Source organism: Halictus rubicundus, chromosome 2 (assembly GCF_050948215.1).
Source record: "Halictus rubicundus isolate RS-2024b chromosome 2, iyHalRubi1_principal, whole genome shotgun sequence".
NCBI lineage: Eukaryota > Metazoa > Arthropoda > Insecta > Hymenoptera > Halictidae > Halictus > Halictus rubicundus.
Genome location: NC_135150.1, coordinates 5,508,528 through 5,535,216, shown reverse-complemented (window position 1 = coordinate 5,535,216; position 26,689 = coordinate 5,508,528). Strand labels below are relative to the sequence as shown.

General features: G+C 37.4%; 2 protein-coding genes across 3 annotated transcripts in view; one reads left to right on the top strand and one right to left on the bottom strand.

The window, feature by feature from the left end:
* Positions 1–26,689, bottom strand: part of Tok (tolloid-like protein 1 tolkin) — a 175,672-nt gene that overhangs the window by 16,839 nt on the left and 132,144 nt on the right. For both annotated transcript variants that reach the window (XM_076804352.1, XM_076804356.1), the window contains exons 5-6: positions 6,997–7,389; positions 5,194–5,372 (exon numbers count right to left, since the gene is read on the bottom strand). In XM_076804352.1, the coding sequence (XP_076660467.1) occupies positions 5,194–5,372; positions 6,997–7,389 (572 nt within the window). The remainder of the gene's footprint in view (positions 1–5,193; positions 5,373–6,996; positions 7,390–26,689) is intronic.
* LOC143364128 (uncharacterized) overlaps positions 1–26,689 on the top strand; it is a 69,090-nt gene that overhangs the window by 33,026 nt on the left and 9,375 nt on the right. The window lies entirely within an intron of this gene.

The window sequence follows — 26,689 nt, the reverse complement described above, 5'->3', positions numbered from 1 at the left end:
GAAATTTAATATTCAAATACTTTTTGGATCCACTGTATTATTACAGGTTTTACTAAACTGTAAGGAGTATAAGAAAGTATATTTAGGATACCGTAGATTAACCGAAACAAAGACGTACGTATTAAATGTAATGAAAAATATTTAAAACTTTTATCAACAACGATTATTTAAATTTTATTGCGGAAAGGGTAGTAACGTCATGTTATCATTTTTCCTACACTTTGTATGATTTGCTAACTTTTTACTGTGCTATTTTAATACAGTAATTACACTTTGTTAATACTACCAAAGTTACATGGTACAGTTTCTTTAACTTCTTTGGAATATTTTACTTCACTCTTTCATAACACCTATTTAACTAATAACTAACAACTAACAATTTATTTTATTGTCACTAAATTTTTACAGAATTTTAGAAAAGTCCCATTATAATACTTCGCAGTCAATTTTTGTTCCCGACCACTCTCTAACATTTTAAGTGTTTTATTTAAAATATATTTCCACAGACAGTTCATTGATTCGTAGTCATTTTAACTAATATATGTATACTGGCTATCTAATTAAACAAAATTAATATTGTGATACATAATCGATATTTAAACTGGCAATTTAAAAATATTGACTCAACATAGCAATTCCTCTCAATAAAATTGACACTCAACATATTAGTGCACAGGATTAAGTCTGGGTTAGCTGTTTTAGCTCCTTGGCTGCACTGACACTAAAGAACATTGTTAATTTAACACTGTACAGTGTTTGACTTGAAGCATAAGAAACTTTAAAAACAAATTAAAAAATTCAAAATGTGCTTGAAAGAAGAGGACTTTGATAGTGATACAAAACGCATCCATAGTATAGGTTTGTTTTAAAAATGAAATTGTGTTTAGAGCATAAGTCGTGAGAAATGTGCGAGAACCTGAAAATTTTGGGTCGGGACGGGTCGAGATTTTTATTCCGCATCGGGACGGGTTCTCGAAAATTTTGGGATTTTCGAATACATCAGGTTTTCGAATATATACTCGACAGTTTTCGGAATTGATATCGGAAATTCCGATATATTAGAGAATCTCGAAATTTTCGAGAACCCGTCCCGATCCTGAATACATTTCTCAATCCGATCCGACTCGACATTTTCGGGTTCTCGTACACCTCTGGCCATAAAGCATAGTCGAGGCTTACGCACCAACTAGAGGTGTGCGAGAACCCGAAATAGTCGGGTCGGGTCTTGACGAGAATTTTTTCGGGATCGAGCGGGTCCCGAATGTGTTCCGGGTCTCGAAAATATCAAGATTCCCGAAAATTTCGGGACCCGAAATAGTTTCGGGTTCTCGCACACCTCTAGCACCAACCCCACGTAAAATGATTTCGTGTTCTGGAACAATGTGCGACGTTAGACCCAAGTGGATTTCGATTATCTGAGCCAAACTGGCCGTGTCAACCGACCGTTTGACGTTAAAACATAGAGATCTCGGTCAACTCAGGTTCCGGCTCCTGGCTGAGCGCGGCGTTGTCGAGAGCAAAGAAACAAAAGCGATCGATTCCGTCGAGTGTCCAACTTCTAACGGCAAAGCGTTTGACAGTGTCGATCGTTTCCGTTGCACAACGGTAACATACGTCAGAGGAACGTAGCTCTCGATTGTTGCAGCACCGACGACTGTTCTTCGGGGCTGTGCAGCCCCGGCGCGCGAGTGTTACTCGAACGTTGGCGGCAGATCGCTGTGTGCAGTGTGCCGTTCAATGTTCAATCGCTATCGGATTATTGAAATGGCCGGAACGGCGGCCTTAAACGGAACCGCGACAGCCGCACATGCAATTTTGCGGGTTTGTGACGTTCCGTCATAGGGGGGTCTCGCTCGGCTCAAGGCATAATTTCAGGGGGGGCAAACAGATGGCGTTGGATCGGGCCGGGCTCGCTAATTAAACAGCTCGTTACCGTTCCCCGTTATTAGTATCCATTAATCGAACCGTGATCACGGTATCCAGAAACACTGGCATCCAGCGTATAAATATTAGAACAGCGGCCCCGGTTAGTTGTCATCGCTAATGATGGGTGAGATTTGTGCGATACCTTCGGCAAATTAGTCCATTAATCTAAAACGGAAACCTAGCCGGCGTGAAAGCAAACGTACAAACGGCTCCGGTTAGAAACCTGCGTTTAGGAACCTCCTCACGTTCAACAAATATCGATAGTACTTAACGTTGTCGAAGAGCACGGCTGACTTATTGGCTATGAGTGTCCGGTCCACTGAAACGATCCTGTATGCACACCAACAGATGCATCATGCACGTATAGACACGCTACCGTCCGTACCTATTTGGACATCCTTCGCATAAAATATGAAATACATGCGTGTTCCGGTCAAATAATCGTGTCTGTATAGCATAGCTGCGTGCTGACATATACAGATTACACAGGATCTGGACGAATAGCATGTTCGGTGGGTGTTCAAATTATTAGGGCATTTGAAATAAATTTATGTTTCCATACTAAATCATTGAATTTGTAAGTCTGTAAATTCTTTATATTTTTTTCATGCATCTTGCCACGAAGTCAAACCACGGTATAGCAATCCTTCGATAAATATACATCGTACCAATGATATAAAAAATCTCTTTATCATTTCAAAAAGAGTCGAGACGTCTGTGGACGTCGTATGGTAGTATACATACATCAATACTGCAGTTTTTGCATGAAATTTATAGACTATAGATCGACTAGAAAGAGTGTCTATACAAAATATTGTTATTAGCGACATCAGACTTTTTAATAATATAATCGATTTCAAATTCACTATACTTTACTGCTGCTTATGCAGCAGGTAAGTATCAAATTTCAAAAGCATAGAATCTTAGAGAGAAATATTCAAAGTCATTTGGTTACCATAGCAGAATACCATTAATTGATATAGCGTAAGAGTCGCGCTAACAGCAAGATTGGAAGTCGGTAAAGCACATTTGTTTGAGTCTTAAGACTCGATAACAACGATTTAAGGCTCTAGTAGGATCCACTGCCTTGGAAAGTTTTGCGGGTTCCAAATGTTCATGAAACTCTGGAGATCCCAGATGTTTCGAAACTCGTGAGAATCCTGATTCTCGAAAGTTGTAAGATTATCAAAGGGGTCTTATAAATAGAGATTATCAAAGGGGCGTCGAGGATTTACAGATTTTCACTGATCTTGGGAGTTCAAGATATTGAGATTTTTGGATTTAGTCTGTGGAATCATATAGAGTGAATTCTCGATATAAGAATGCTGAATAACAATAACATTGAAAGACCTTAGTATGTTTACTTTAACTACGATCATAGTATGTTTACTATTTACTACAAGTCTCAACTGTGATAAACGTATTCTGCTTTCATATTCTAAATCTTATAGGTTTTCTCTGTCTGTGACCTTGAATGATCTTGGAATAATTATTGTGACTGAATTCCTAATGAAAGGGACTATCATTGTAGGTGTTTAAAAAAGGGTGGTTCCATTTAAAAAAGTCAAGGTGACCTTGATATCTCTAAAATAATGACATAAAAACAAAATTTTTGTATGGCATCGTGTCAGTCCCATTGTACCATTCAACTTTGTCCTTACCATATTTTACGTATCTTTAAAAACAATAAAGATATTTGAGGTGCAAACTTTACACTCCTCGGCGTGCGAGGCCTCTCGAGTTTCGCGGCCCCTCAAGGGGTATACCCTGCGGTAGTGGGGATAATTTCGCGACGTTTATCATCTAGGCCATGGCGGGCGACATATATAGAGAAATCACTGTATATCGAATCGGGACTCCGTATCGAGTCTCCTAAATTCCAGACGATCGGAATCCAGTTTCTTCGGTCTAGAATGCTCTGTATCGAGTCTGCTGAGTTTAAAATATTCTATGTATATCGATTACGTTAAGTCAAGGAATGTACAGTCATGTGTTTGTACTGGATCTTTCAACTGCAGAATGTATGTATACAATCCTTCGAGTGCAGAGTTGTTCGCAATATGCGTCTTATATCTTGACTTGTTCTCATTGTGTGGCACTACGGCATATATTATGTTTTTTATTGTATCCAAAAAAGTCATAAGAATATATACTGCGGGTTTTTATACACCGTAAAAACTTTCTGTGTATGTTGCAAAAAATAGACAACCTACAAATCCGCAATGTATGCAGTCATGAGTTTTACAATTTCCTGTTTCATAATTGTTTGTAAAGACAAATAGTAAAACCATAAGCCTGTACTCACTTTAAAGCTTAAAGCTTCTAGTTTCGCAAAGCATTGCTCATTTTCCTCTAGGATATTTTTACTAAAAACTTTCTTTCGTGTCTACAAATTTTCAGAAATGTTTTTCGTAATTGAAACCACCATAGATTTAATTTAAGCTTCCCGTTAAAAATTGTTGTACCATTTTTTTTTGCCATTTCAGGGAACAAAAATGGGGAAAATATTCAGTGTAAAGCCCACATGGTGCAAGTTATATTACTAAAGAGTTGGTGCACCTCACATTCCAATCTCGATTAAATGACTAAAAAAAAATCGTACATCGAGTTTTAAGTCATCGTTGTAAAGAGGAAGCTTCAATCTTTGAATATATGGTGGTTTCAATGACGAAAAATTTTTGTCAATGTTTTTAGACATTTGAATGTATAGCTTTTTTGAGAAGAAACGCGTCTTCAATTTCTCGTGCGTTACATCATGAAAAAAAGAATCATAGAATAAAATGAAGGATGGATTATAAAACTAAAGGCTTCTAGCTTTAAAATGAGTCGAAATTTTTTTTTATGAAATTATCACAGTTTAAATATAGGGAATTTCTCGAGAATCGGGTATTTAGTGCTCAAATACTCTTGGAACCACCGTACATGTAATTTTGTGTAAATACAGTTTTCTGTTATACATATAAAAATGTATGATTCAGTGCAGTCTGCTATCGTATAATACAAAATTTAATTGGCATATAAAGAATTGGAAAATATTTTATTGTTGAAACTAGATAAATAGGAACTTGCAATCGTACGTGTTTGAGAAACGGCGTTCGATAATTATATCAACTATAATAAAACAATTTAAAGACATAAGAGTAGGGTACGAAGTTTAGTGCACGAAATATTGTTTTGCCTAACGTGTACGAATAAACTGTTCGTTTATCCCTTTCCCCTGGGTTTTGTTCTACAAGTTGCAAAAGAGTGATCGAGATTTTCACTCACCGGACATGATGTTGTCACGAATAATCTGCACATGACGGTCTCGATCGGGTCTAGTATGTTCGTGCCAAAAGCCAACGACGTGTCCCAATTCGTGGACAACTATTCCGAACTTATCGCAATTTTTTCCGATACTTATAGCTTGCGGCCCATTTCCTCTTTTCCCGACGAACGAGCAGCACCTGTAACATGTGCATATCGAACCAAATCAGCCCAGCTGGCAAAGCATCATACATAAACATTACTTAATGTGTCATGTGTTTACTAGAACAAATATGTCAGTACGATACTCCGATTGAGCTATCGCGATTATCCTCGTAAAATAATCATTCTAAATCATTCTTATCGTCATCATCTACATACAATATTTTATACATTTCAATATAATAACTAACAAAATTTGATTTTATACAGGGTGTCCCAAAAATGTTGTACTTCCTTGAAAGGAATGATTCCTGAGGTCATTTGAAGTAACTTTTTTCTTTGCGGGAACAAGTCCCGCTGAGCGTGGCGTTGCTATTGGCCGAGCCGCAATCGGTCCGCTATTGTCACACTCTGATTGGTCTGTGTTTTTCGTGAATAACTCCTTAACAAAGCCACGAAGAACATTTCCGCGAAGTAGAAAGTTACTTCAAATCACCTCAAGAATCACCCCTTCCAAGAAAGTACATTTTTGGGACACGCTGTATGTTCTGGTAGGTTCCATATTGCGTGCGCGCATGCTTTCTCAAGAAAAGAATTTTGCTAAGAAACAATTAATGTAACTACTTTTCATACAAAAGTAATGGATACTTTTCAACGTTCCTCCAATGAAACATTTGATTATTTAATTCACGATTCAAAAACTTTTGCACACCAAGAAAACTAAAACCATTTCTTTTCCAATAACCGATGCTCGGTTGATGCTCAAATGTTGGCGTGATTATTTATTGCTTTTAAGAGACTAATAGAATATACACCATTATCGCAATTACGCTCTGCTTTGTATTACCCGCATTTACCCAAACAGCATAACGCAAATATGTAGAACTACGGAGTACTAAAGGTGATTATTTTATATTACTGTATAAATATAACAAGACTGTTTATTAAACTCTCCACTATTTTGATCAAAGTATATATTACAAAAAATAAACTTATTAAATAATTCTCCATAAATGCACTTGGACATCCCGAATAATCCTAAATGAAAAACTTGGAAAATTGTCATTTCTACGAGTCTCGTAGTTTTTGTGTTAACCCTTGCACTCCGAATTTTTGTTCAATTTTATTCTCAGCAATTTCTTCCTAATTTTATTCAAAATGTACTTCAAAAGACATTTCCTTGATTGGTACTAATTTAAAATAATTTTTTTAACCAATTGCATTGAAAACACCTAAATACATCTGTATTGCTTAAAAATGTCGAGCCACACTCAACACGAGAGTGCAACGAGTTAACACATTCATTACCTGACAGGTCATATGTGGGCGTCAGAAGACCTAGACGAATAAACGAAGTGATCGTTGCGATAAATCGTAATTGTACAGTTTCAGTGTTATCAACCAAATTGAATTGATTTTACGAGCTTTTTTTTAAGATAGTAGTGCGCCAGTAAACGCGTTAATGAAAGAAAAATCGCGAAAGCGTCAAAAGTTCCACGGTTTTCGCGGCGGAGTTGCGCGACACCGGCAAACAAGGGATTTTCGTTCAATTGATAGATCATCTCCAGCGAGTGCCAGTTCCCATTTAGTTTCTATCTTCCATGTACGTTTGCTCCCCTCGCATCCGGGGCCAAATTTACAGCCACGCGTTGGCAAACTCACCCGCACGGCCTCTCCGTGAACAGTATATAATTAGGATGCTCCGCGGGGACCCTCTCGACGAATTTCACGCAAGTGAAATTCTCCCAGTGCCTCATGGCTTGTTTGAACAGTGCTTTATGCGCCCCGGAAAAATTGCCATCGATCTCGTACGGTATCACGCCATGGTCCCATACACGCTCCTTCCGGGCTGTAGCGGCTCTTCTTGTCCTGCTCGAGAAACCGTGTCTCATAGTGCCCCGCTTGTTCGCCAGATACTTCGCCTTGTGTTCCACCTCGTAGAACTCGATTGATCGGAGCCGTCGGTCGTGCAACGACACCACCTCGTCGGAGTTGTCGCCGAAGTCGGGCCTGACCTCTGGAAGCTTGCGGCGACGGTGCCTCCTTCTCGAGGATCTGCGAACAAACAAACAATCCGTGTTAGACCGTTCAACACATCGCAATCTCCCTTTTATTAGGTATCGGGTTGCCCGTAAAATTCGTGCCGATTTTCGGTAGGCGACATTAGAACCTGTCTCGTGTACAGATCTTGAAAGGTGACATTTCATCCATCTTTCGCGAAAGGATTGATTCGGATATATATTGATTTCTCTTATTTTTGTATCCTCTTAAATATGGAAGAAAACGAACTGCATTATAGGCGCTTGATGCTTTCTTTACCGGAAAGGCAAAAATGCTTCGGAAGCAACAAACAAGAAATATTTGAATTATGGGGTGTCCACACTATTACTAGCCAGCGTTTTTCTTGCAAATAATAAATACTAGAAAAAAATGAAAAAGGAAAAAGTCATACTGCGCCTTGCAAGCAACGTAATGGCGTATGAAATTTTGTTGTGTCTGCATTATTTTTTCACAAATGAAGGTGACCATTAATTTTTTAATTGGAGTACTATATATTTTTTACATATTCAAAATGTTTCTTTCAGTTCTGACCTTGCATGACCTTGAAGGTGTGTTGTATACGAATGAATTTGTCATGACACACGTTTTCATATGATATAAAAAATATTGTATAGTGTCCCGTTTAAAAAGGTGAAGGTCATCTTCATTACTAATAAAATAGTGCAAACACAAAAACGTTACATACGCCATTACGTTACTTGCAAATGACAGTATTAATTTTTTCTCTTTCATATTTTCCTAATATATTCTCGCCACATTGTGAAACACTTTACACCACAGATATTAACTGTATAAAACGTTTCAGCGTTCCAATCTGCGGCAGCAGAACAAAAGGTCACGGGGACCACTAGTGAAAAGATTTTACAATTAAATTAAACCTCGACCGCCGGACAAGCGTCTACGTTCGTCCCCGTTGTATCGTAATTTCATAATCGAGTTACGGTCCGTTCCTCTAATATTCTCATCGAAACATCGTTACAAGCAAGTATGAAAAAAAGTTCCAAGTTATTTTTCTCCCAACCCCTTCCGGTTTCTCTTTTACGATCTGTAACGTTATTTACGCGACGCGAAACGGGTTGAGCTGTTCTTCTTTCGGCCCCGCTCCTCTCTCCTCTCCCCCTTCCTTTTGTTTATCGCACGGTGGAAAAAGAAGAGAAAGCGGGTCCCGTTTGAAAAAGAAAATCCTCCCCCGGAAAATGTACTCGCCAACGGCATCGAAACGTTCAACACGAGCTCGTTAAAAGACTGGAAAGACTTGTAAAACCGGAAAATTTACGAGGGTGAAGGTAACCATCAAATGTTTAATGTTGTCCGGAATATACTGTCCGGAATATACTGTCCGGACCTCGTTAAGAGAAAACAGTATTCCCTCTTATTCATATGCTATTAGTGTTATATTGAATATTACTATCGAAGTTCCTGGTTCGCCAGTACTACTCCCTTGCCCATTATTGTCGTGTAAATAGCAATTTGAACGGTACGTCCCGCTGGTATCGGATCGTAAAATGATCAGACGTTCCAACGGATAATCAACATTGGTCATTGTTGTTGACTAAGTAAATAGCGGGCAGATAACCATCGGTACAGTTGACCGAAGCAGTCGCCAAATTCCGAACTCGAATTCCGACGAAATAGTTTATCGCGAACACGAGAATCGATGTGAAGACCCCTGCGCGCACCGTTTCCCGTGAAAGTATCCTCCATGCTAAAGGCGAATATTCACTTCGGATGTGCATCCCGGATGATTCATTCTCAATGCAAGGTGTAAAGATTCTTTTTACTCGCGTTTCATCCAAAATAATCGTCCAAAGTAATTGATCAACGGAGTAGGATCAGTTTCTATTAGATTGTTGCATATGAAATGTTCGATTTTTAACAGTAATCTTAAGCAAATATAACATAAACATTATTAACCGTCTGCACTCAATGCTATTTGAACTCCAAAACGAAACATTTTTTCCGACCTAGAATATTTCCCTTCTACATATTTTTGTCATGTTATATATACGGAAGTGGCGCAATTTACTCGTACAATACTGAAGTGTTTAGTCATTTTTTACATACAAACAAATTTAATAATCTAAAAAATATGTTGAATAATGATACAGAAAATTTTAGTGGCGCCTTACAGTCGCCATTCGAGTGCTAGGGGTTTATTAGAACGTACACATTATCATCACCATATTCCGTCAACAAATGATGCTATCGTTAATACATCACTTTCTTATTTATTTAGAGAGAATACACGACAATCACATTGATTTACATTGAAATAAATAAATATTCCAATGATTGTTATTCGACGTTACAGTAATAACTAACTGAAAAAAATTCAATTTTTAATTCGAAAGTGTGTGATTTGTTGGTTAATTTGATTGCCAGACAATCGATATGTTTGTTAATAATATGACAGTCGCCATCATATAATTGGAAAATGCGGGAAAAGGGGATATTTTAAAAAGCTTTGTTGTTGAGAACATGTGTTTGAAAAATGCATAGAGAACGTGTGGTGTAGAATATCACTTGCCGCAGGTGTCTGCTTATGACACACCGATTCTACTTATAAATATGGATGAGCAAACACTGTCTCCTAGCTTTCGTCGATTTGATTAATCAACTGATTTATTTTTCTACCATGTGTTAAAAGTTGGCAATGTTATATGGACAGAATTCTTCGAAATATTTACATTTATTTTACTAAGAATACCACTAGAATAGTGTATATAGTAGAAAATAATTTTTATACTCGATGCACATTCTATGATATACGTATGCTGTTTCCATTTCAAATTTCACTATATACTTACAGTATATTTTACTGGCAACACCATAGCCTGTGCCAATTTTTTATATTTACATTATCTTCGAGAAACCAAGGTGACCATCAGTTCTTTTAAAATCGAATGCTATATGTTTTTTAATGTCAGAAATAATACAAGGTCAGAAATAAGAGAAACATTATATTTACTAGTACATTGCGACTACAAAGTGTAAACAAACTAAAACGTGTTATCTAACAGTAATATATCCATTAAATACGTTACTGAATGTGGTGACCAACCAATAACAAGTAAATTAAAGGCTAGAATACTTCAATCTTACACGTTTATTTGTAGTTTTCAATAAAATTTTACTCGAGACAGATTTGCTTGATTAAAATTTCGTAGTGTCTATGTTATTCGTTTTTCGAGGTCCTATAAAACGCATATGCGTGTACCGTTAGTATCGAAGGAGTTTAAAAGCACCGGTCCGAAGCATCAGAAACATTTGTTCGAAGCGGATCAATGAAGTCTGCCGATTTCATGGAGTGGTGGGATACTTTCATAACTAACAGTGGCCATCGAGACCAAGTAAATGCAGAATGCACGATCGTTTAACCGGAAATAAATGCACCAGAGGGATCGTCCGAACGAGCCGGTCTCGAAAACAGCTGTTCCCGATGTAAAAATGCACACGATACACGGCACTAAAGCGAGGTGTTGCTCGTGGGTTGAATGCAAGGCAGTTCCATGTTTTTATTACGATATCGGACGGCATCACTATTCGGCCGAAACTGAACCCGTACGCACGGTCTCTCCTTCTCTTTTTCTGCTGTTTTCCTATTCTTGATAGAGGAGGGGGGGGGGGGAGAGGAGAGTCATAGATAACGGTCAATCGTCAGGTGTCAAGCGTCAAGTTTGATGAAACGATGAATATTCATGGGAATGCATAATACCTTCGTCCCGGGAAAGTTCAAAGCTTTTTCGGTGACACAGTTCCTTCGAACAACGCCAAGAAGAAAATAACAAAAGTTCAGCAAAAGGTTTAATACCCGAGCCATAAACACGAACGTCATTGCAAGAAAAAGGAAGCTTTCTTCTGCCCAAGCTCGCCGCTGTTGACATAAATTATCTCCTACAATTTATGGAAGTTCCAACTTTTTTCGAAGTACAAAGATAGAAGGTTGTTCGAAAAACTTTTGCGAAAAACTCTGGGATTGGTCAAGCTTAGGATCTCGCGCTTACATTTTTAAGCTTCCTTACAGTTCTAATCACAAATATAATATTGATTATTGTATCACACATTTGAATCTATGATGTTTCAGAATTTTTTCCTGCGAATTCAGTTTTCAAAAGTTGCTCGAATCGATACAATTGCTCAATCCTAGTGAAAGTTATAAAAGTTGCGAAAGTGTTGGCTATCATTTTTGCCGTTTATTGACTAACTATACTGTTGCGATTATTAGCTAATCTACTGTAGGCTTTTCTGTGATACTGAAGAATTTTCAGAAACTAACAAACAACTAGAAAATCTTATATTTTTTAATTCTTGTGCAGTCAGAATTTTGGAAAAACATGTGGGATCTTCAGTGATCTCCGAAGGAGTAGTATTCTACAAGTCAGCAATTATCCTGAAGCCTTTGAAAGCCCAGAATGACTCATCAGTGGTACGACTTTAACACCATATGATTTTAGGTTTCAGGAGCCTAGACATCTGTCCTATCGGATTTCACGACCCAAAGAATCCTTCGTATCGAATTCCATGATCCCCGGAGTTGACAGTAATGTGGCCTACATTCCAAGGGATCTATTTGTACTATTGGGTCACACGATCCTAGAGTTATCGTAAAATACTACACGGATAATTTTCGGATCGAAGGAAAGTAAGGTGAGAAGTATTACCAGGTGTCGGTGGTACAGAGGAGAGATGCTAACTGTTTGGCGGTCGGCAGCGACGAGTAACAGCGACTTCAGGAAAGTCGGTAAAACCTAGCATTTTAGCATCGAATAGTATCACATTATTTGTCCCAGAATCGTTATTATCGGAAGACCATTTTTTCCCGTGTTCTCGCCAACAGATGCTGGCGAGGTTCGGATCGATTATTCGAATCAAGCGAAGGTTTCAGTCATTAATGCCACGGTTTCGAGAGAAACATTTTATAGATTTTAATCGAGTAAACGTGTCATACAGTGTAATGCATTTTTTATCTAAGCTATTTTATAATATGCTGGCATAGTTTTCGTGGTAGACTCAGTACATAAAGATAAAAAGAACAATTTTCATAAATGTGTGTACTGTGACTCGCGTAATTGTTCAAACAACCCTTAAATCAGAATAACTTTTTTAAAAGTGGGCCAACCAATTTTAAAATTTTCATTTCAGGCTCGGAGAGGAAAGTTGTAAAAATTTTCTTCGCGATTCTGATCAAATACAATTCTTTACAAGTTTCATTCTACGCCACCTATTAAACTAATCCTAAAAAAAAAATCTGAAATCGTTTGGCCCACTTTTAAGAAAGTTGTTCTGCTTTAGAAGGGTTTTTGAACAATTACGGGAGCCACTGTATGTCAGATATGTCCTTATTTCCAAATTGCATCAGTTTTGTGGGTGATTAGGTGCAAGGACACAAGCTGAGATGGGAGTCAGTGTTTATTTCTCTGTAGAATATTATTTTAAAAATTAGGAAGTTTTAAAAGTGTAAAGAACTTCATTCATTGAAATTCTTTACATATAAAATATTAAAGCATTGAATTTTATGTTCACAGAGGTTGTTTATAAAAGGATCTTCATGCAAAATGAAAAGTTTGTGCATCAATTGCAAAATACACGAGCTAAATATAAATTTACATTTTCAGACCGCCCACTATACGTATAGGAAACAGTTGTTCGAAATGTCTGGTTGCATAACATATTTAAAGGGAGCAGCATGTCAAAAGTGCCCTCAAACCAAATTGAATTCGCAATAGGTCATTCGATAACTTATCCAAAGCAAATACTTTGTGCCAATTTTCCACCCTAATGTCGACATGGGAGGAGGGGGGTAGTAATGACATGAGGGTAGTATTATTCTCTTGAATTGAAAATTCTGAAAAAATCAGGCATATTTTACCTATTAGAATGCGCATCTATGCTATTAGAATTTTTAGCTTCGAAACCGAATTTTAAAAAATAAAAAAAATTTGAAATGCTGATTTCTTGTAGAAGTTATGAGATACCACGTTTATATTTTTACAGTTTTAGCATCTTGTTATGATTGTTAACATATATTTTTTCAGATTTTTCAAAGTGGTGGCACATAAGTAGTTAAAAAATCAAAAATCGCTATTTTTTTCATAATTATTATACATATTTGCTGTATTAGTCTTCGTCGCTATCATCATTGATTACAGAGTGTATTTCTTCAGTAGAAAAAACTTTAGAGAGAATTTCTGCCGGCCTTACAATTTGTGATAGATATCGAGCAAAAAATTATATGTTAACAACCATAACGAGATGATAAAACGGTAAAAATATAAACATAGTATCTCATAACTTCTACAAGAAATCGGCATATTAAATTTTTTTTATTTCTTAAAATTCGGTTTCAAAGCTAAAAATTCTAATAGCATAGATGTGTATTCTAATGTCTAAAATGTGCCTGAATTTTTCAGAATTTTCAATTCAAGAGGATAAGAGAAATCACGGAAAAACCTGATTTTCTTTGTGACCCCATGTCGACAAAAGGGTTGAAAAATGGCACAAAGGTCTATTGCAAATTCAATTTGCTTTAGGGGCACTTTTGACCTGCATATCCGGTTACACCCTTTCATCGAAATCGGAGAAAAGCACCGCTTTGTAAATAATTACCAAAATTTGAATGTAGTGAAAATAATATATTAATACTCTAGTCTTTTAATTTTTCCGTTGCTTTAAATAGCACCTACTCATTTTCCTGTGTCTATTCATAAATAAACGAAACTTCTATTACTATTAGTTAGTCTGGGTATTACAACAATTCTGATTAGGCAGGAACACGAATACTAATGGTCAGAATCTCAAGTAAAGTAACAAGAAACAAAAGATAACTAACCTTCTTCAGGAAACAAAAAGTCTTGAAAGACAGGCGGTGCTGAATGCATTTACCGTAGCCATTTGTACTGTGAATCTACAGAAGGACGGATTAAGTATGTAGAGTGTCAAGGTTGAGGTCACGTGCATAAGGCATATACGATAACGAGAACGGTCTTCGTCTGAATGCTTATGCATATGAAACGTGTAGCCTTGCACTTCATCCTTTCTCACATATCATCATTATCATCCCATCTTGACTTATTTATCGAAATTTTTTGTTGAAATTAGGCAACTCATTTTAATAAAAACCAATCATTTCTCTGTCTCTTTCATTTTCTTTTTTCCAATCGCCACCAATTTTCATAGGAATCAGTCGCAACGAGCGTGCTCGACTCGAATGTAAGTCTTTAAACTCTGAACGGTCTTATCGTAGACTTGAATCGCTTAATAATCAACAAACAGTACTGAACTACTCCGAAACTATTACAAAATAGCGCTTACATAATAGTCAGCATAGTCGCGTATAAGATATCAAGCGTTGCTCCCAAACAGTTCTAGATTAAGGGACCCAATTACTGTGGGGATTCCAATTACTCTGCCTATATTACTTATACTTATTTTTAAACCATAATGAATATTAAAAAAGAGATATTAAATTTTTTTCATTAAAATCAGTTAATATAATACGTTATATATCTCTTTTTTAATATTCGTTATGCTTTAAAAATAAGTATAATTAATATAGGCACAGTAATTGGCACCATCACAGTAAGTGGGTTCCTTACCCTAGTTTATTCGGAGGATTATTGGAAGAAGGTCATATCTACAATACATTTAAGTGAACTTTCTTATCAAAACCTGTCTTGTTCATTATTTCCTAATTAAATATAAGTGCTTAGTAGTTATTAAAGATAGCTACGTATTTTTGGTCCAGTGCAATATATTTTCCATTAAGTTCATTAACTTCTGCTTCTGTTTACCTTAACAAAGAAAAGGTTTCCATACAAATATAAAAACTGATCGGATGATTGGTTCACAGTTAATATGTACAAACAGATAGTCAAATAACCACTAATTATAACCCCTAATTATTTGATGTGTTAATATCGTACAGTGGCTAATCGGATACTCTCTACGATAAAATAATTTTTTAGAATTGCTTTTTACAATCGAATTCAATTCAATTAAAAAAAAAATAGATTCTAGAATTAAATTTTTTTGCAAGTTGGCGACAGGTCGCGCTAAGCGTGGCGTTGGCATTGGCCGAACCGGAAGCCGTCCGCTGTAGCCGCGCTCTGATTGGTCCGTGTTTTTCGTTAATAACTGCTTAACAAAGGCGCAGAGAACATGTTCGCAAAGGAGAAAGTTATTTCACATCACGGGAATTGTTCGTTTCAAGGAAGTACAACATTTTTGGGACACCCTGTATACAAGGTGTTCACACTAACACTAGCCAGCATTTTTCTTGTAAATAGGAAACATTAGAAAAAATAAAAGAGGAAAAAGTTATACTATTTTTTGCAAGCAAATAGTAGTATCTGTAATTTTTTACCTGCATTATTTTTTTTATAAATGTAGGTGACCTTCAACTTTTTTAAATGGACTGCTATGTATTGTTTTATTTCATATGAAAGCGTGTGCCAAAACGAATTCTTCCGTATACTACATAATAACCTTCAAGGTCACACAAGATCAGAAATGGAAGAAATACTTTGAATAACTTGTGCCAATGTGTTTCCCAATGTATTTATGTGTTTACAAAAATTCTTTATTAACGGGACTACAGTAAATGTTCAATATGATTTCCTTGTGCATGTATGCACATTTCAACTCTCCTAATTATATTTTTGGTAGCTTCTGGCAGAAGCCTTCTGCTAGTGTTGCCCGAGATATTAGTACGCATGCTTACGTTATTTTGCTTTTGAAGTTATTCACATTTCTAGGTGGTGTATCGTAAACGATATCTTTAAGAAATATTACGTACAAAATATTAAAAATGTTTCTTCCATTTGTGCCATGTATGACCTTGAGGATCATTGTGTCGTATACGAATAAATTCGTTTTGACATATGCTTTCATATGTATATCCATAAAAAAATTTTGTTTTCATATTCATAAAAAAATAATGCAGATAAAGAATGTTAGATCCCATTAAATTGGTTGCAAAAAACAATATATCTTTTTCTAAGGTTGTTTTCTAAGGTTTTTTTGTAAGGTTGACTATTTGCAAGAAAAACGCTGACTAGTGTTAGCGTGAACACCCTGTATATATTGAATCTAAATAGTCTTACATCTTTCATTGTCCCTGCCATTCATTTCTACATTAACCGATTTTAATAAAATTTTCAGAATATACATAATTATTATATATAGGTCCAGATAAAGAACCTGTAAAAAGTGTTATCGTTTGAAGAGTTTGGTGCAAAAACCAGTCAAATTATAGTGAAATTCTACTTGCTGAAGTGTTAGATGCACATTTTTATATATTTCTGATTATTTAATGCAAGAATAACACAATTTTCAAAATCTATACTTACCCGGCTGTTGCATCAAGTATTTTCTTCACAGTTCCGACAAATGGGAATTTTTAAATATTGTCCTTCATACATCATTTAGTAAATTAATCCTTCGAACTGCATAAAAAGCTCAAGTTGTTTCTTCCAATTTAAAAAAATTGATTCTATTGCGGAGAGTGTCCGAATATCAATTCTGATCACTTTACATCCGTCACTTGTTTTTCTAATCACGCTCACGTACACAAGAACAGTTTACTCGCGAAATGTGCTTCCGGTAGAGTCATTATTTATCTGCGCTCATAGTAGTTGCCTTAACACTCAAAATGACAGGTTCTAACATTTTTAATTTACGATTATTGAGATTGTAAAGATGCATCCGCGAAGAATTATTCAACAAATGTATTTCTTTGGGTATGGTATTATTAAAAACTAAAATAAAAATTTGATAAATTCCTTCTATTCTTATAAAGTACTGTAAAATAGTCACCTTTAGACTAAAGGTTGAGTGTTCCGTAAACCAAGTGTTAACCCTTAGCACTCGAATGGCGACTGTAAGGCGCCACTAAAAATTCCTGTATCATTATTCAAAATATTTTTTACATTATTAAATTTGTTTGTATTTAATAAATTACTAAACTTTTCAGTACTGTAGGAGTAAGTTGCATCATTTTCGTATGTATAGCAAGAAAAAATATATGTAGAAAGGAAATATTCTAGGTCGGAAGAAATATTTCGTTTTAGAGTTAAAATGGCTTCGACTGCAAAGGGTTAAAACTGACACTTCGCGAGCCCGTTCGAAAATCAAGTTTCACAAGGGTGTTCATGGCGTTAACACTTTCCGAGCGACTCTTTCAGTCGGAGCGTAATCGGTAATTCAATCTCGCGCTAGCGTCGAATAAGAAAACAGTAAACCCGAAAGGAACATTCACGCTGGTTGTGTATCTTGCGGGCCGACGACAGTGTGAAGCCAATCTTATCACCTATCCGACGCATAGAGTAAACTGCTCCTTGGCTCACCGTACGCGTCATCTCCTCCTGACGCATGGAACAATTACTAAGATGCCCTTTGGATTTCAAGACTCATCATCGAAGATAACGTACCCTTTCGGACCCCCGAAACTGTATATAAAGCCCACGCCAGCTCAATAAACCAGTCCAGTTGTGAATACCTTACGCCATGCACTGTTATTCTACCCTGCCGACTCCGTATCTCGTACTACGGTTCAGAATACGTTATTTCCAAAGTATTAATACGCGAAATCGCGAAGTAATCATTGTCTATCAACAGAAAGCAAGGATCGGACCACAGGTAAAACAACCTCTTATTTATAAAAAATGTCTGCCCCATCAATCGTCGACATAGTAACTCGACTAGACGCCATATGCAACCTCTTGTCAAGACGAGATGAACGAATTGGGCAAATTACCGACGCCATTAAAGTTATTAATGAAGATCAACAAGCGCAGAACAAAGAACTAAAAAAGCTAGGACGTCTGCTTAACATACCAACCGTCACCGAAACAGACAATGACGACCACCTTACTGACGACGGAATACCGTCAGCAAGACAACCATCAGTAAGCAACAGAAGGCCAACAAACGAGAAAGCACAAACAACCGCTAACAGCATAAAAGCTTCCGAAATCATCCGGGTCGTGGAAACACTACACGGTAAGGATGACATCGGAGCTGAGGAATGTATTAAAACTTGTAAGTTCGCTAAAACTCGCTGCAATGAGCCAGAGCTTTTGTTACGCATGATACTTACCGAAAAGATCACCGATAATGCGAAAGGAAGCATCAGATTCTGTCGAATCAATACGTTCGAGGACCTATTCGACGCTCTACGTATGTATTCGATCAAACTGCAACGTGAGATCGGCCAGATAGTTATACCAATGAGACCTAAGACCATAGCCGAAGCACAACCAGAAGCCACTAACACGGAATTCTGGCTCACAAGGGAACTCACAAGCCTGCAGGTATATTTTAACCGAAGGCCCAACGACTGCAGAAATTCACAGGCGAATTGGCTATAAAAGTCGGTACCCTTACTCTGCCGCGTAATTAGCACCGCGTCATGCTGCTACCTGCGCCACCTTCTTTAGCTACTAATAAAACAATAAACGACACATAACCCAGTGGTATTATTTAAAATACTATACACGTTTATACTAAATGCTTATATTTCGATGAAACAAGCCAGAATTCCTTCCTACGCACGCCAGGTGCAAGACTATTTTTTATTATGCATAATTATTGTTAAATGGCAAAAAAAAAAGAAAATCCTGAAACATGTATCCCCTATTTTGGATCAAAAATCACACACCCAAGTTTACATTAAAATGAACTAACAATAAATAAAAGAAACTGTAAAAAAATCAAATTTTTAATATATTGTTTAAACAAAAAACTTTTGTTAAAATTTTCTTGCGCGACTACATTTCCCATTGAAAAACACACAATTTAAAAAAAATTCAAATTTTTTCGACCTCTGGTGTCCGAGATATCTCAAAAAATATGGTTTCCACCCCCCCCAACTTTGAGGGCTGTTTTCACCCCTTCAAAGTGGATGTCTGCCGATAAAAAAAACACGTGTCAAATATTTTTCAAAGAACTATAAGCTCCCATAAGTTTCATCAAAATCGGATTTTCGCATCTGAATATGTTCCCTTGTCAGGGAGTCACGACCAAATACCTCACCAAGATCTAATGTCCCGCCTCGATCCGCTATGATGCCCCGACCAATACAACGTGACAACGACAGAGCACACATCACGTGCGAACACTGTGGAAAAATGGGACACGGCAAAAGTGACTGCTACCTGCGCAAAATCAAGAAATTTTCGGTTGGGTCAGAACGGCAAAATCCCACCACGAATCCATCATCGGGAAACTGTCACATCCGAATTAACTACAGCCCAGGAGAACTACAATCCTTATACTGCGAACTCGGAGGAATGGCAAGGAGAGGACAACTACTATTGGACACCGGAGCAGGAGCCAACCTCATCAAACGAAGATTTGTGAAAAACATCATTCCACCTGACAAACCGCGACAGATAAGACTAGGCAACGACAGACATGAAATCACTGACATGACTAAACTAACAGCTCTCGGACGAACGCACGAATTTCTGATAATACACGACAGTTTTCTTCTAATTGAAGACGGCATCCTCGAGCCACCCTACCTACAGAAATATCGATACGCTATACATAACGATCATGTACAACTCGATAATCAAACCTATTCATTACAGAATACACTGCCAGAAGTCGAACTACAATCAAACAAGGTCACCACGCAAATTTGTAAGATCAACAACGAAGTTACTCGGGTTTGTTTCATGAAAACTGCTCCTCATGATCATACACCGGACAAAAACACTACAAATACAACCCTTAGATAATACGCAAATAGTTGTAGAGAAAATAGGTAGTAGTTTTATTTATCATAACGAAATAAAAATGACTATAATATTTGATATAAACGAAATAGATTCAGGAATAGCTAAGATAGTACGCCTATACAAACCAACACTTACACATTGCACAAAAAAGGGACTGTACACTATTCGGGTTCGATATTATAACGGCCAAACTAACCAAACTCAACGCGGCACAACAGAAAATGAACACACTTTTACATAAACGCGGACAACGAGGACTTCTAAACATTATAGGCTCAGTATCTAAATCTCTATTTGGAACTTTAGACGAAAATGATCTAACCTTAATCAACGAAAGCATTGACAGATTATTTTTCCGACAAAATGAAGTCACCCACATCGTTCAAAACCAGACCGTCTTACTTAAAACGCTAATCGGCAGCAACAACTTCGAACAACTTTCACGAACCCTCAATAAAACCTCGATAGAATTGACCAATAGCCATAACGACCAACTACTGGAACGAAACATAGTTATATTAGAAGCAATGATCTCTGACCTAACGACTCGAATCAACGACTTCTACCTCACCCTTATACTTGGAAAACAGGGAATAATAGACACTACACTCATTAACATAAACGATTTTATACACGCATACGACAACGTCACACACAGAAACTTTATAATACACCACATAGAAGCGAAACCAGAAAATTTCCAAACATTAATCGATATCAGCATACTCAGAACCCAAACACCGAATGGGAAAATAATTTACCAGATCTCTGTGTCATTATTGGAAGAACAAGAGTGGGAAATCATCCGCTACTATGCTATACCACATAAGATCAATAATGTATTTTTTTCACCCATCTTGGACCACGACACCATTCTGCAACAACACCACTCAAAGGTGATCATAGACAGACAGTATTTAAACGAAAAATGTAGAACTAGCTCCATAGGGCTCATTTGCGAGAGAACACAACTCACGCGAAACGACTACACCACCGGATCTCAAACGGCAAAAAAGATTATACCTCCTGCGGAACAGCAATATTTAAAATTGACGACATTTCTTTTATTCCTATGAACTCGCCGAACAAATACATAGCTATACCGAAAGACACGGTTATCATACAGACCTTTTGTGATAGTAATGACAGAATATAAATAAGTAAGCCTGTTATAATCTTTAGTTCAACGGAATGCATGCTAACTTACAATAACAATGTAATGAAATTTGGAGGAAAAGTTTTTGAAACTGACACAACCACCACCAATTATACGCTAGCCATTAACTTCACTAACGAAGACATTAATCTACTTTCCGACTTTATTCCAAACGCTCCAAAGGTTGCTCCAAATTTCAACAACTTCAGAGATTCTTTAGACTCTATGTATCTTAAATTAGACGGTCTAAAGAATCGACATAGGTTGTTAGCTAATACCGAAATAGTATACAATGTATTCAAAATTGCTGGATGGGTGGCCCTGGGGGCTGTAAGTTTATACACTCTAAACAAAATAGGACTATTTCGACTCATAGCCAAACTTTTGCCTAAAAATATCAGTTTTAAAATATGTTGTAATGAAATTCGAATGGACAATGTTAATACCCAAAGGAACCAACCATCAGCCCCACAAAACATCTATAACTCGGCCCATGAATGCATACCACTCGCCACCTGCACAACCATAGAAGGAGATGAAGGCCACTTCCCTACACCAGTGAGGAAAGTGATTAGATTTGGAGACCAAACCCAATTTAAGAAGGGGGGTGTGAAGCCAATCTTATCACCTATCCGACGCATAGAGTAAACTGCTCCTTGGCTCACCGTACGCGTCATCTCCTCCTGACGCATAGAACAATTACTAAGATGCCCTTTGGATTTCAAGACTCATCATCGAAGATAACGTGCCCTTTCGGACCCCCAAAACTGTATATAAAGCCCACGCCAGCTCAATAAACCAATCCAGTTGTGAATACCTTACGCCATGCGCTGTTATTCTACCCTGCCGACTCCGTATCTCGTACTACGGTTCAGACAGGGCCCGCTCTAGGGGGGGGGGGGGCAACCCGGGCATTTGCCCGGGGCGTCAAAATTTAGGGGCGCCATTTTGGCTTTGGCTGTAAGTGTGAGAAAAATAATGATGTTTCAGACTACCCTTGCCAGACAATTTTGCTGTTCCGCGATACATATTCATACTTGTACGCGAAGCAAACTCGCAAAAAGGCGAAAACGCTGGACCAGGCTCGAAGACGGAGGAGCATGGGAAGTTTAAGGTGTTATTCCCCTTTTTCATTTTTTAAATCGAATTAGTAAAACGAACGTAGTTATGGGCGTTTGAAGAATGCAACCCGCGGTACAAGATATTAACCTCCGGACTCCTACGAGTTCTAGGCCTATGTCGAAGTCATTTCTGACCCACACCGATATTTCTCCACATTTTTCTTTCGATATAAGGCGATGTCTCAGGACCGGCTTTCGTCGTATTTCGGACGAAGAAGAAGAAGAGCGGATAACGATTTTCTTCTAACGAAATAAAAAGCGTCATCTTATATCGGAATAAAATTGTACATATTGACGGTTGCTCGAGCTCATCCCCACCGCGACGGGTCACGAATGACTTTAAGGGGGGAACCTTGTGTAAATGGCCAGTCTTTCAAGAATTTATTTTAAAAAATATAATGCGAAGATTGATTTAAACTTTGAGATATCATTTATTAACGTTATAATGTAAACAAAAATATTTTTTATAAACTTTAATCGTTAATATCAATGGTGCAATCGCGGCTTGAAAATGGCATCCTGCAAATACGCCGTGCAGCGTACAGTGTACAAACATGATCTCAAACAAAAAAATAAAAATGAAATCGTTAGTTTATGCAAATACGCACAACACGACATTCTTCATTAATTAAAATTTGCAAAATTGCAAAAATGCCGAAGTTTTGGGAAAAAACGGATTTTCTGTTAATAACAATGTCTTAAATAAAAAACTAAAAAATGGGAGCTCGTCATGTCGTGGCCAATTATTTGTAGAATATATATACCAAGTTTCATAAAGATCGAGTTTTTGAGTTTTTGAGCTACGTTGCACAGCGTGCGAAATTTAGCGTTTCGAGAAAAATGCGTTTAAAGTTTGAGTAACGTGAAAAATACGTTACGTGTTTGTATATCGTGAAAAAATCTTAATTCATTTTAACTTATCGCGGTTTTTTGATAATCTGCGATTTCAAGGCCATAGAACAGATCTTCCTCCTCCTCAAAAGTTGTACTTCAGCCGTTTTTTTCTTCTTTTCGAGAAGTACGGGCCTTTCCGACAAGAGCCCAACTACGTGAGCCGTTCCGCCCAATACAACCGTTCACTTTATTTTGAAAATAACGTACAAGAACATCTCTCATCACTTTCTAACTTTTTTTATCGTATCCGTGAGGAAATTTCCTATCGATTTAAACATAAAAAAAAACTGCTCAAAAATTTCATTTTACACAAGGTTTCCCCCTTAAACAGTTTTTCTCAATACAATATTTTATGAATTGGCCTACATGATTTCTCAAAACTGTGTTAATCGATCTCTTTTAAATTTTACGTACATATAAAATAGGCGTACCTTATCGCCCGTACCAAAATAATGTCAATATATACAATAGTCTTTTTATTGGCTCGAAACATTAAAAATTTTTCTTATAAAAATAGTTTTTTGCTACGCATAGCATTTCGTCAGGACACGTTATTACTGTTTCATTGTGGTGCTGGATATAGCCGCACTCATGTTGATTATAATTATAAAACACCGCCCACCCATTTTCCTCATAAATGCGTAAAATCCGTAGTCTAGTTAGAAGAATGGCCGGCCGACCGAGAGTTAAAGTAACTTTTCCGAACGGTAACCCCACGCACTGATTGACAAAACAATAAACCCGAAACTACAAACAAAGCGTCGCACAGTGTGAATATACTTTCAAATAAACAAAAACTAACTGTGCTAATGTAATCTAAAATAACCATGTATTAAAACCCTTGAATATTAAAACTTAAAATTCTTTTGTTGTATATTTACAGAGCGTGTAAACTTCACCTAAAAGACGAACACCTAACCTATAAATGAATGGGCACCTTTCCATACGCGCTAGAAATATGTTAAAATGTACTAAGGAGTGTTTAAGTTTCCTATATATGATGGATATAACATCTCAAAACAGACATCTCAAAGAGACAAAGTCTAAGGGTCTGTTTGGTCCTGATGATTCAAGGGTTTTGGCTGACGTGTCTATGGCATGATTATCATGATGCGTTGGTGTTTAACTAGAGCCTAGGGTTATCGGGTATACAACAATATTCTATTTACATTTATTTATAAGTTATTAGTTTTAGTTGTTAGTTTATAAGTTATTTGTTTTTAGCAACCGAACGTTTCTATTTAAGACATTGATTTTGATCTCTGTTATTTCTTTTGTTTTATTCATATTTTCATGTTATTATATTTTTATTAAAATAATAAACAATAATATGAAGTAGAGTTGTTATTTATAAATTGAAACCTTATACTAAACCAAAGAATAATTTTTCCCGTTAGAATATGTCTGAATCTCCAAAAAGTAACATTTACCATCATTTTTCCAAAATTACATTCTTTTTGTCCATACTTAAAAATGACGTCTTCTTTGACAATATCTGCTACTTGTTACATCATTTTGTGTTACATAGATCCAGAACTTTGTTGTATTTTATATTTAATTATAAATCACTTAAAATATATTGTTTAATTAACAAAAACCAAATAAATGTTGTAAAAAGTTAATAATTATTCATATTTTATACACCTGTAAACATATTAATCGATAAATATAGAAAAATAGGCGATTTAGAATTTTGTACGTCCATACGAGTCGTCGTTGAAACAAAACGGAATCGTATATTTGCGAACGACACCTACAACAACCCAACAGAGAGGGAGAGCGAGAGAGAGAGAGAGAGAGAGAGAGAGAGAGAGAGAGAGAGAGAGAGAGAGAGTAGAATAAATGGCAATTCTCCAGGTCGTTTTCCTCTCACTTCGCCGGGAGTTTTCTAACCGCGAATAGGCGTATATTCATTTCATAAGGAGAGCGGGCAAGGGGGTCAATCGTAAAGCGTAAGCTGACCCGGTGGCGGTCTAGCATCGGGTGCGATCGTAAACCCGGGAAACCACAGGGGAACGGTAGCCGCGTCGTCAAAGAAAGACTTTCCTGCTCTCTCCCTCTTTATCGCCGTGTCTCCGGAGTTTTTCTCCGTCATCCATGAATTTCTGCGATTTGCACGGTTTGGCGCTAGCCCCCCCCCCTCTCTCTCTCTCTCCCTCCCCCCTCTCTCTCCTTGGTTGACTGTGCGCCAGAGCAGCGCACCCTTAATGCAGCTACCGCTCGCGAGGCCCCGTTAATTAATTGTAATGCCGGCACCGATTCAGAAATGCGTAGAGCTTGACTGCTTGCCTGGTCGAGAGTCGCCGCTGGAAGGGTGGTTCACCCCTTCGAGGGGGTGGTGCGGGAATAGAGAATCCGAGGAGAATTATGCCCCCGCGGTAATTAGTACTAATAAACGAGGGGCAGAACCGGCACACGCGTGAGCTCGTTCCGCGGCTTACTCCGATATGTTTACGCGTGGGAGCTGGAAAAGGGGCGAGGCAGAGAAGGGGGCGAGGGCGAAAGTATTTTTCAAAGTGTCACTCCCCTCGCCGCGCACCCCACATTTTTCCCAAGCCCCCGTTCCAACGGCTCGTTTCTTGCCGCGGACTCGGTGTCACTTGTTCAGTCGGATTTAAACGCGGAGACACAATAATAAATCGTGCCTCCGGTTTTTAAGGGCTCCAGCTTTTTCTCGATATCACTGTTTGTTCCTCTCGACGCGCCGTTAAGGGGATCTTCGGATCCAGAGCGTCGTTTTGTAGGCGTTGTTTCGACATTTTTGCACACAGATCAGACGACTGTTCTGTATTGAAGGTTTGCATGTATACAGTGCCTGTGGATATTTATAAACTCAAGCACATTTTCTGTATTATTATTATTCTCCCAACACTTTCAAGAAACCACTGATCACGTCTGACTGTGTTTGTGATAGTGATGAGGTGGTACGAACCGAGTATTTTATGTGTTTATAACAAAAATTGTTACGTACAATTCAAAGCAGTGAACACGTTTAAACAATTTAAGAACATCAACGTGTTAGTTCCAGTTTAATAAAATAATGAAAAGAAGAAAGAAATTATGCAAACAGTATTTTATTTTGCATAAAGATCCGCAGTCTGGTGAATCAGTGTAGTTACCTGTTGGTACTTCCTACTATTAGGACTACTGTTAGAAGAGAACTAGATTAAAAAATATGTTCAACATAAATGATACGCAAGAATTTAAATAGATGCAGCTATGGTTGCCACAAAATCATGAAAAGCGTTCACCTTGCGAGAGTTAAAGCGTGTTCCGCTGTGGAAAATGACATACGCCACAGATAACTACGAACTTCAGAGTTTAGAATCACGATGTGCACTGATGCGCTGAAATGTAGACATGATTATCAAGTCAACATACTT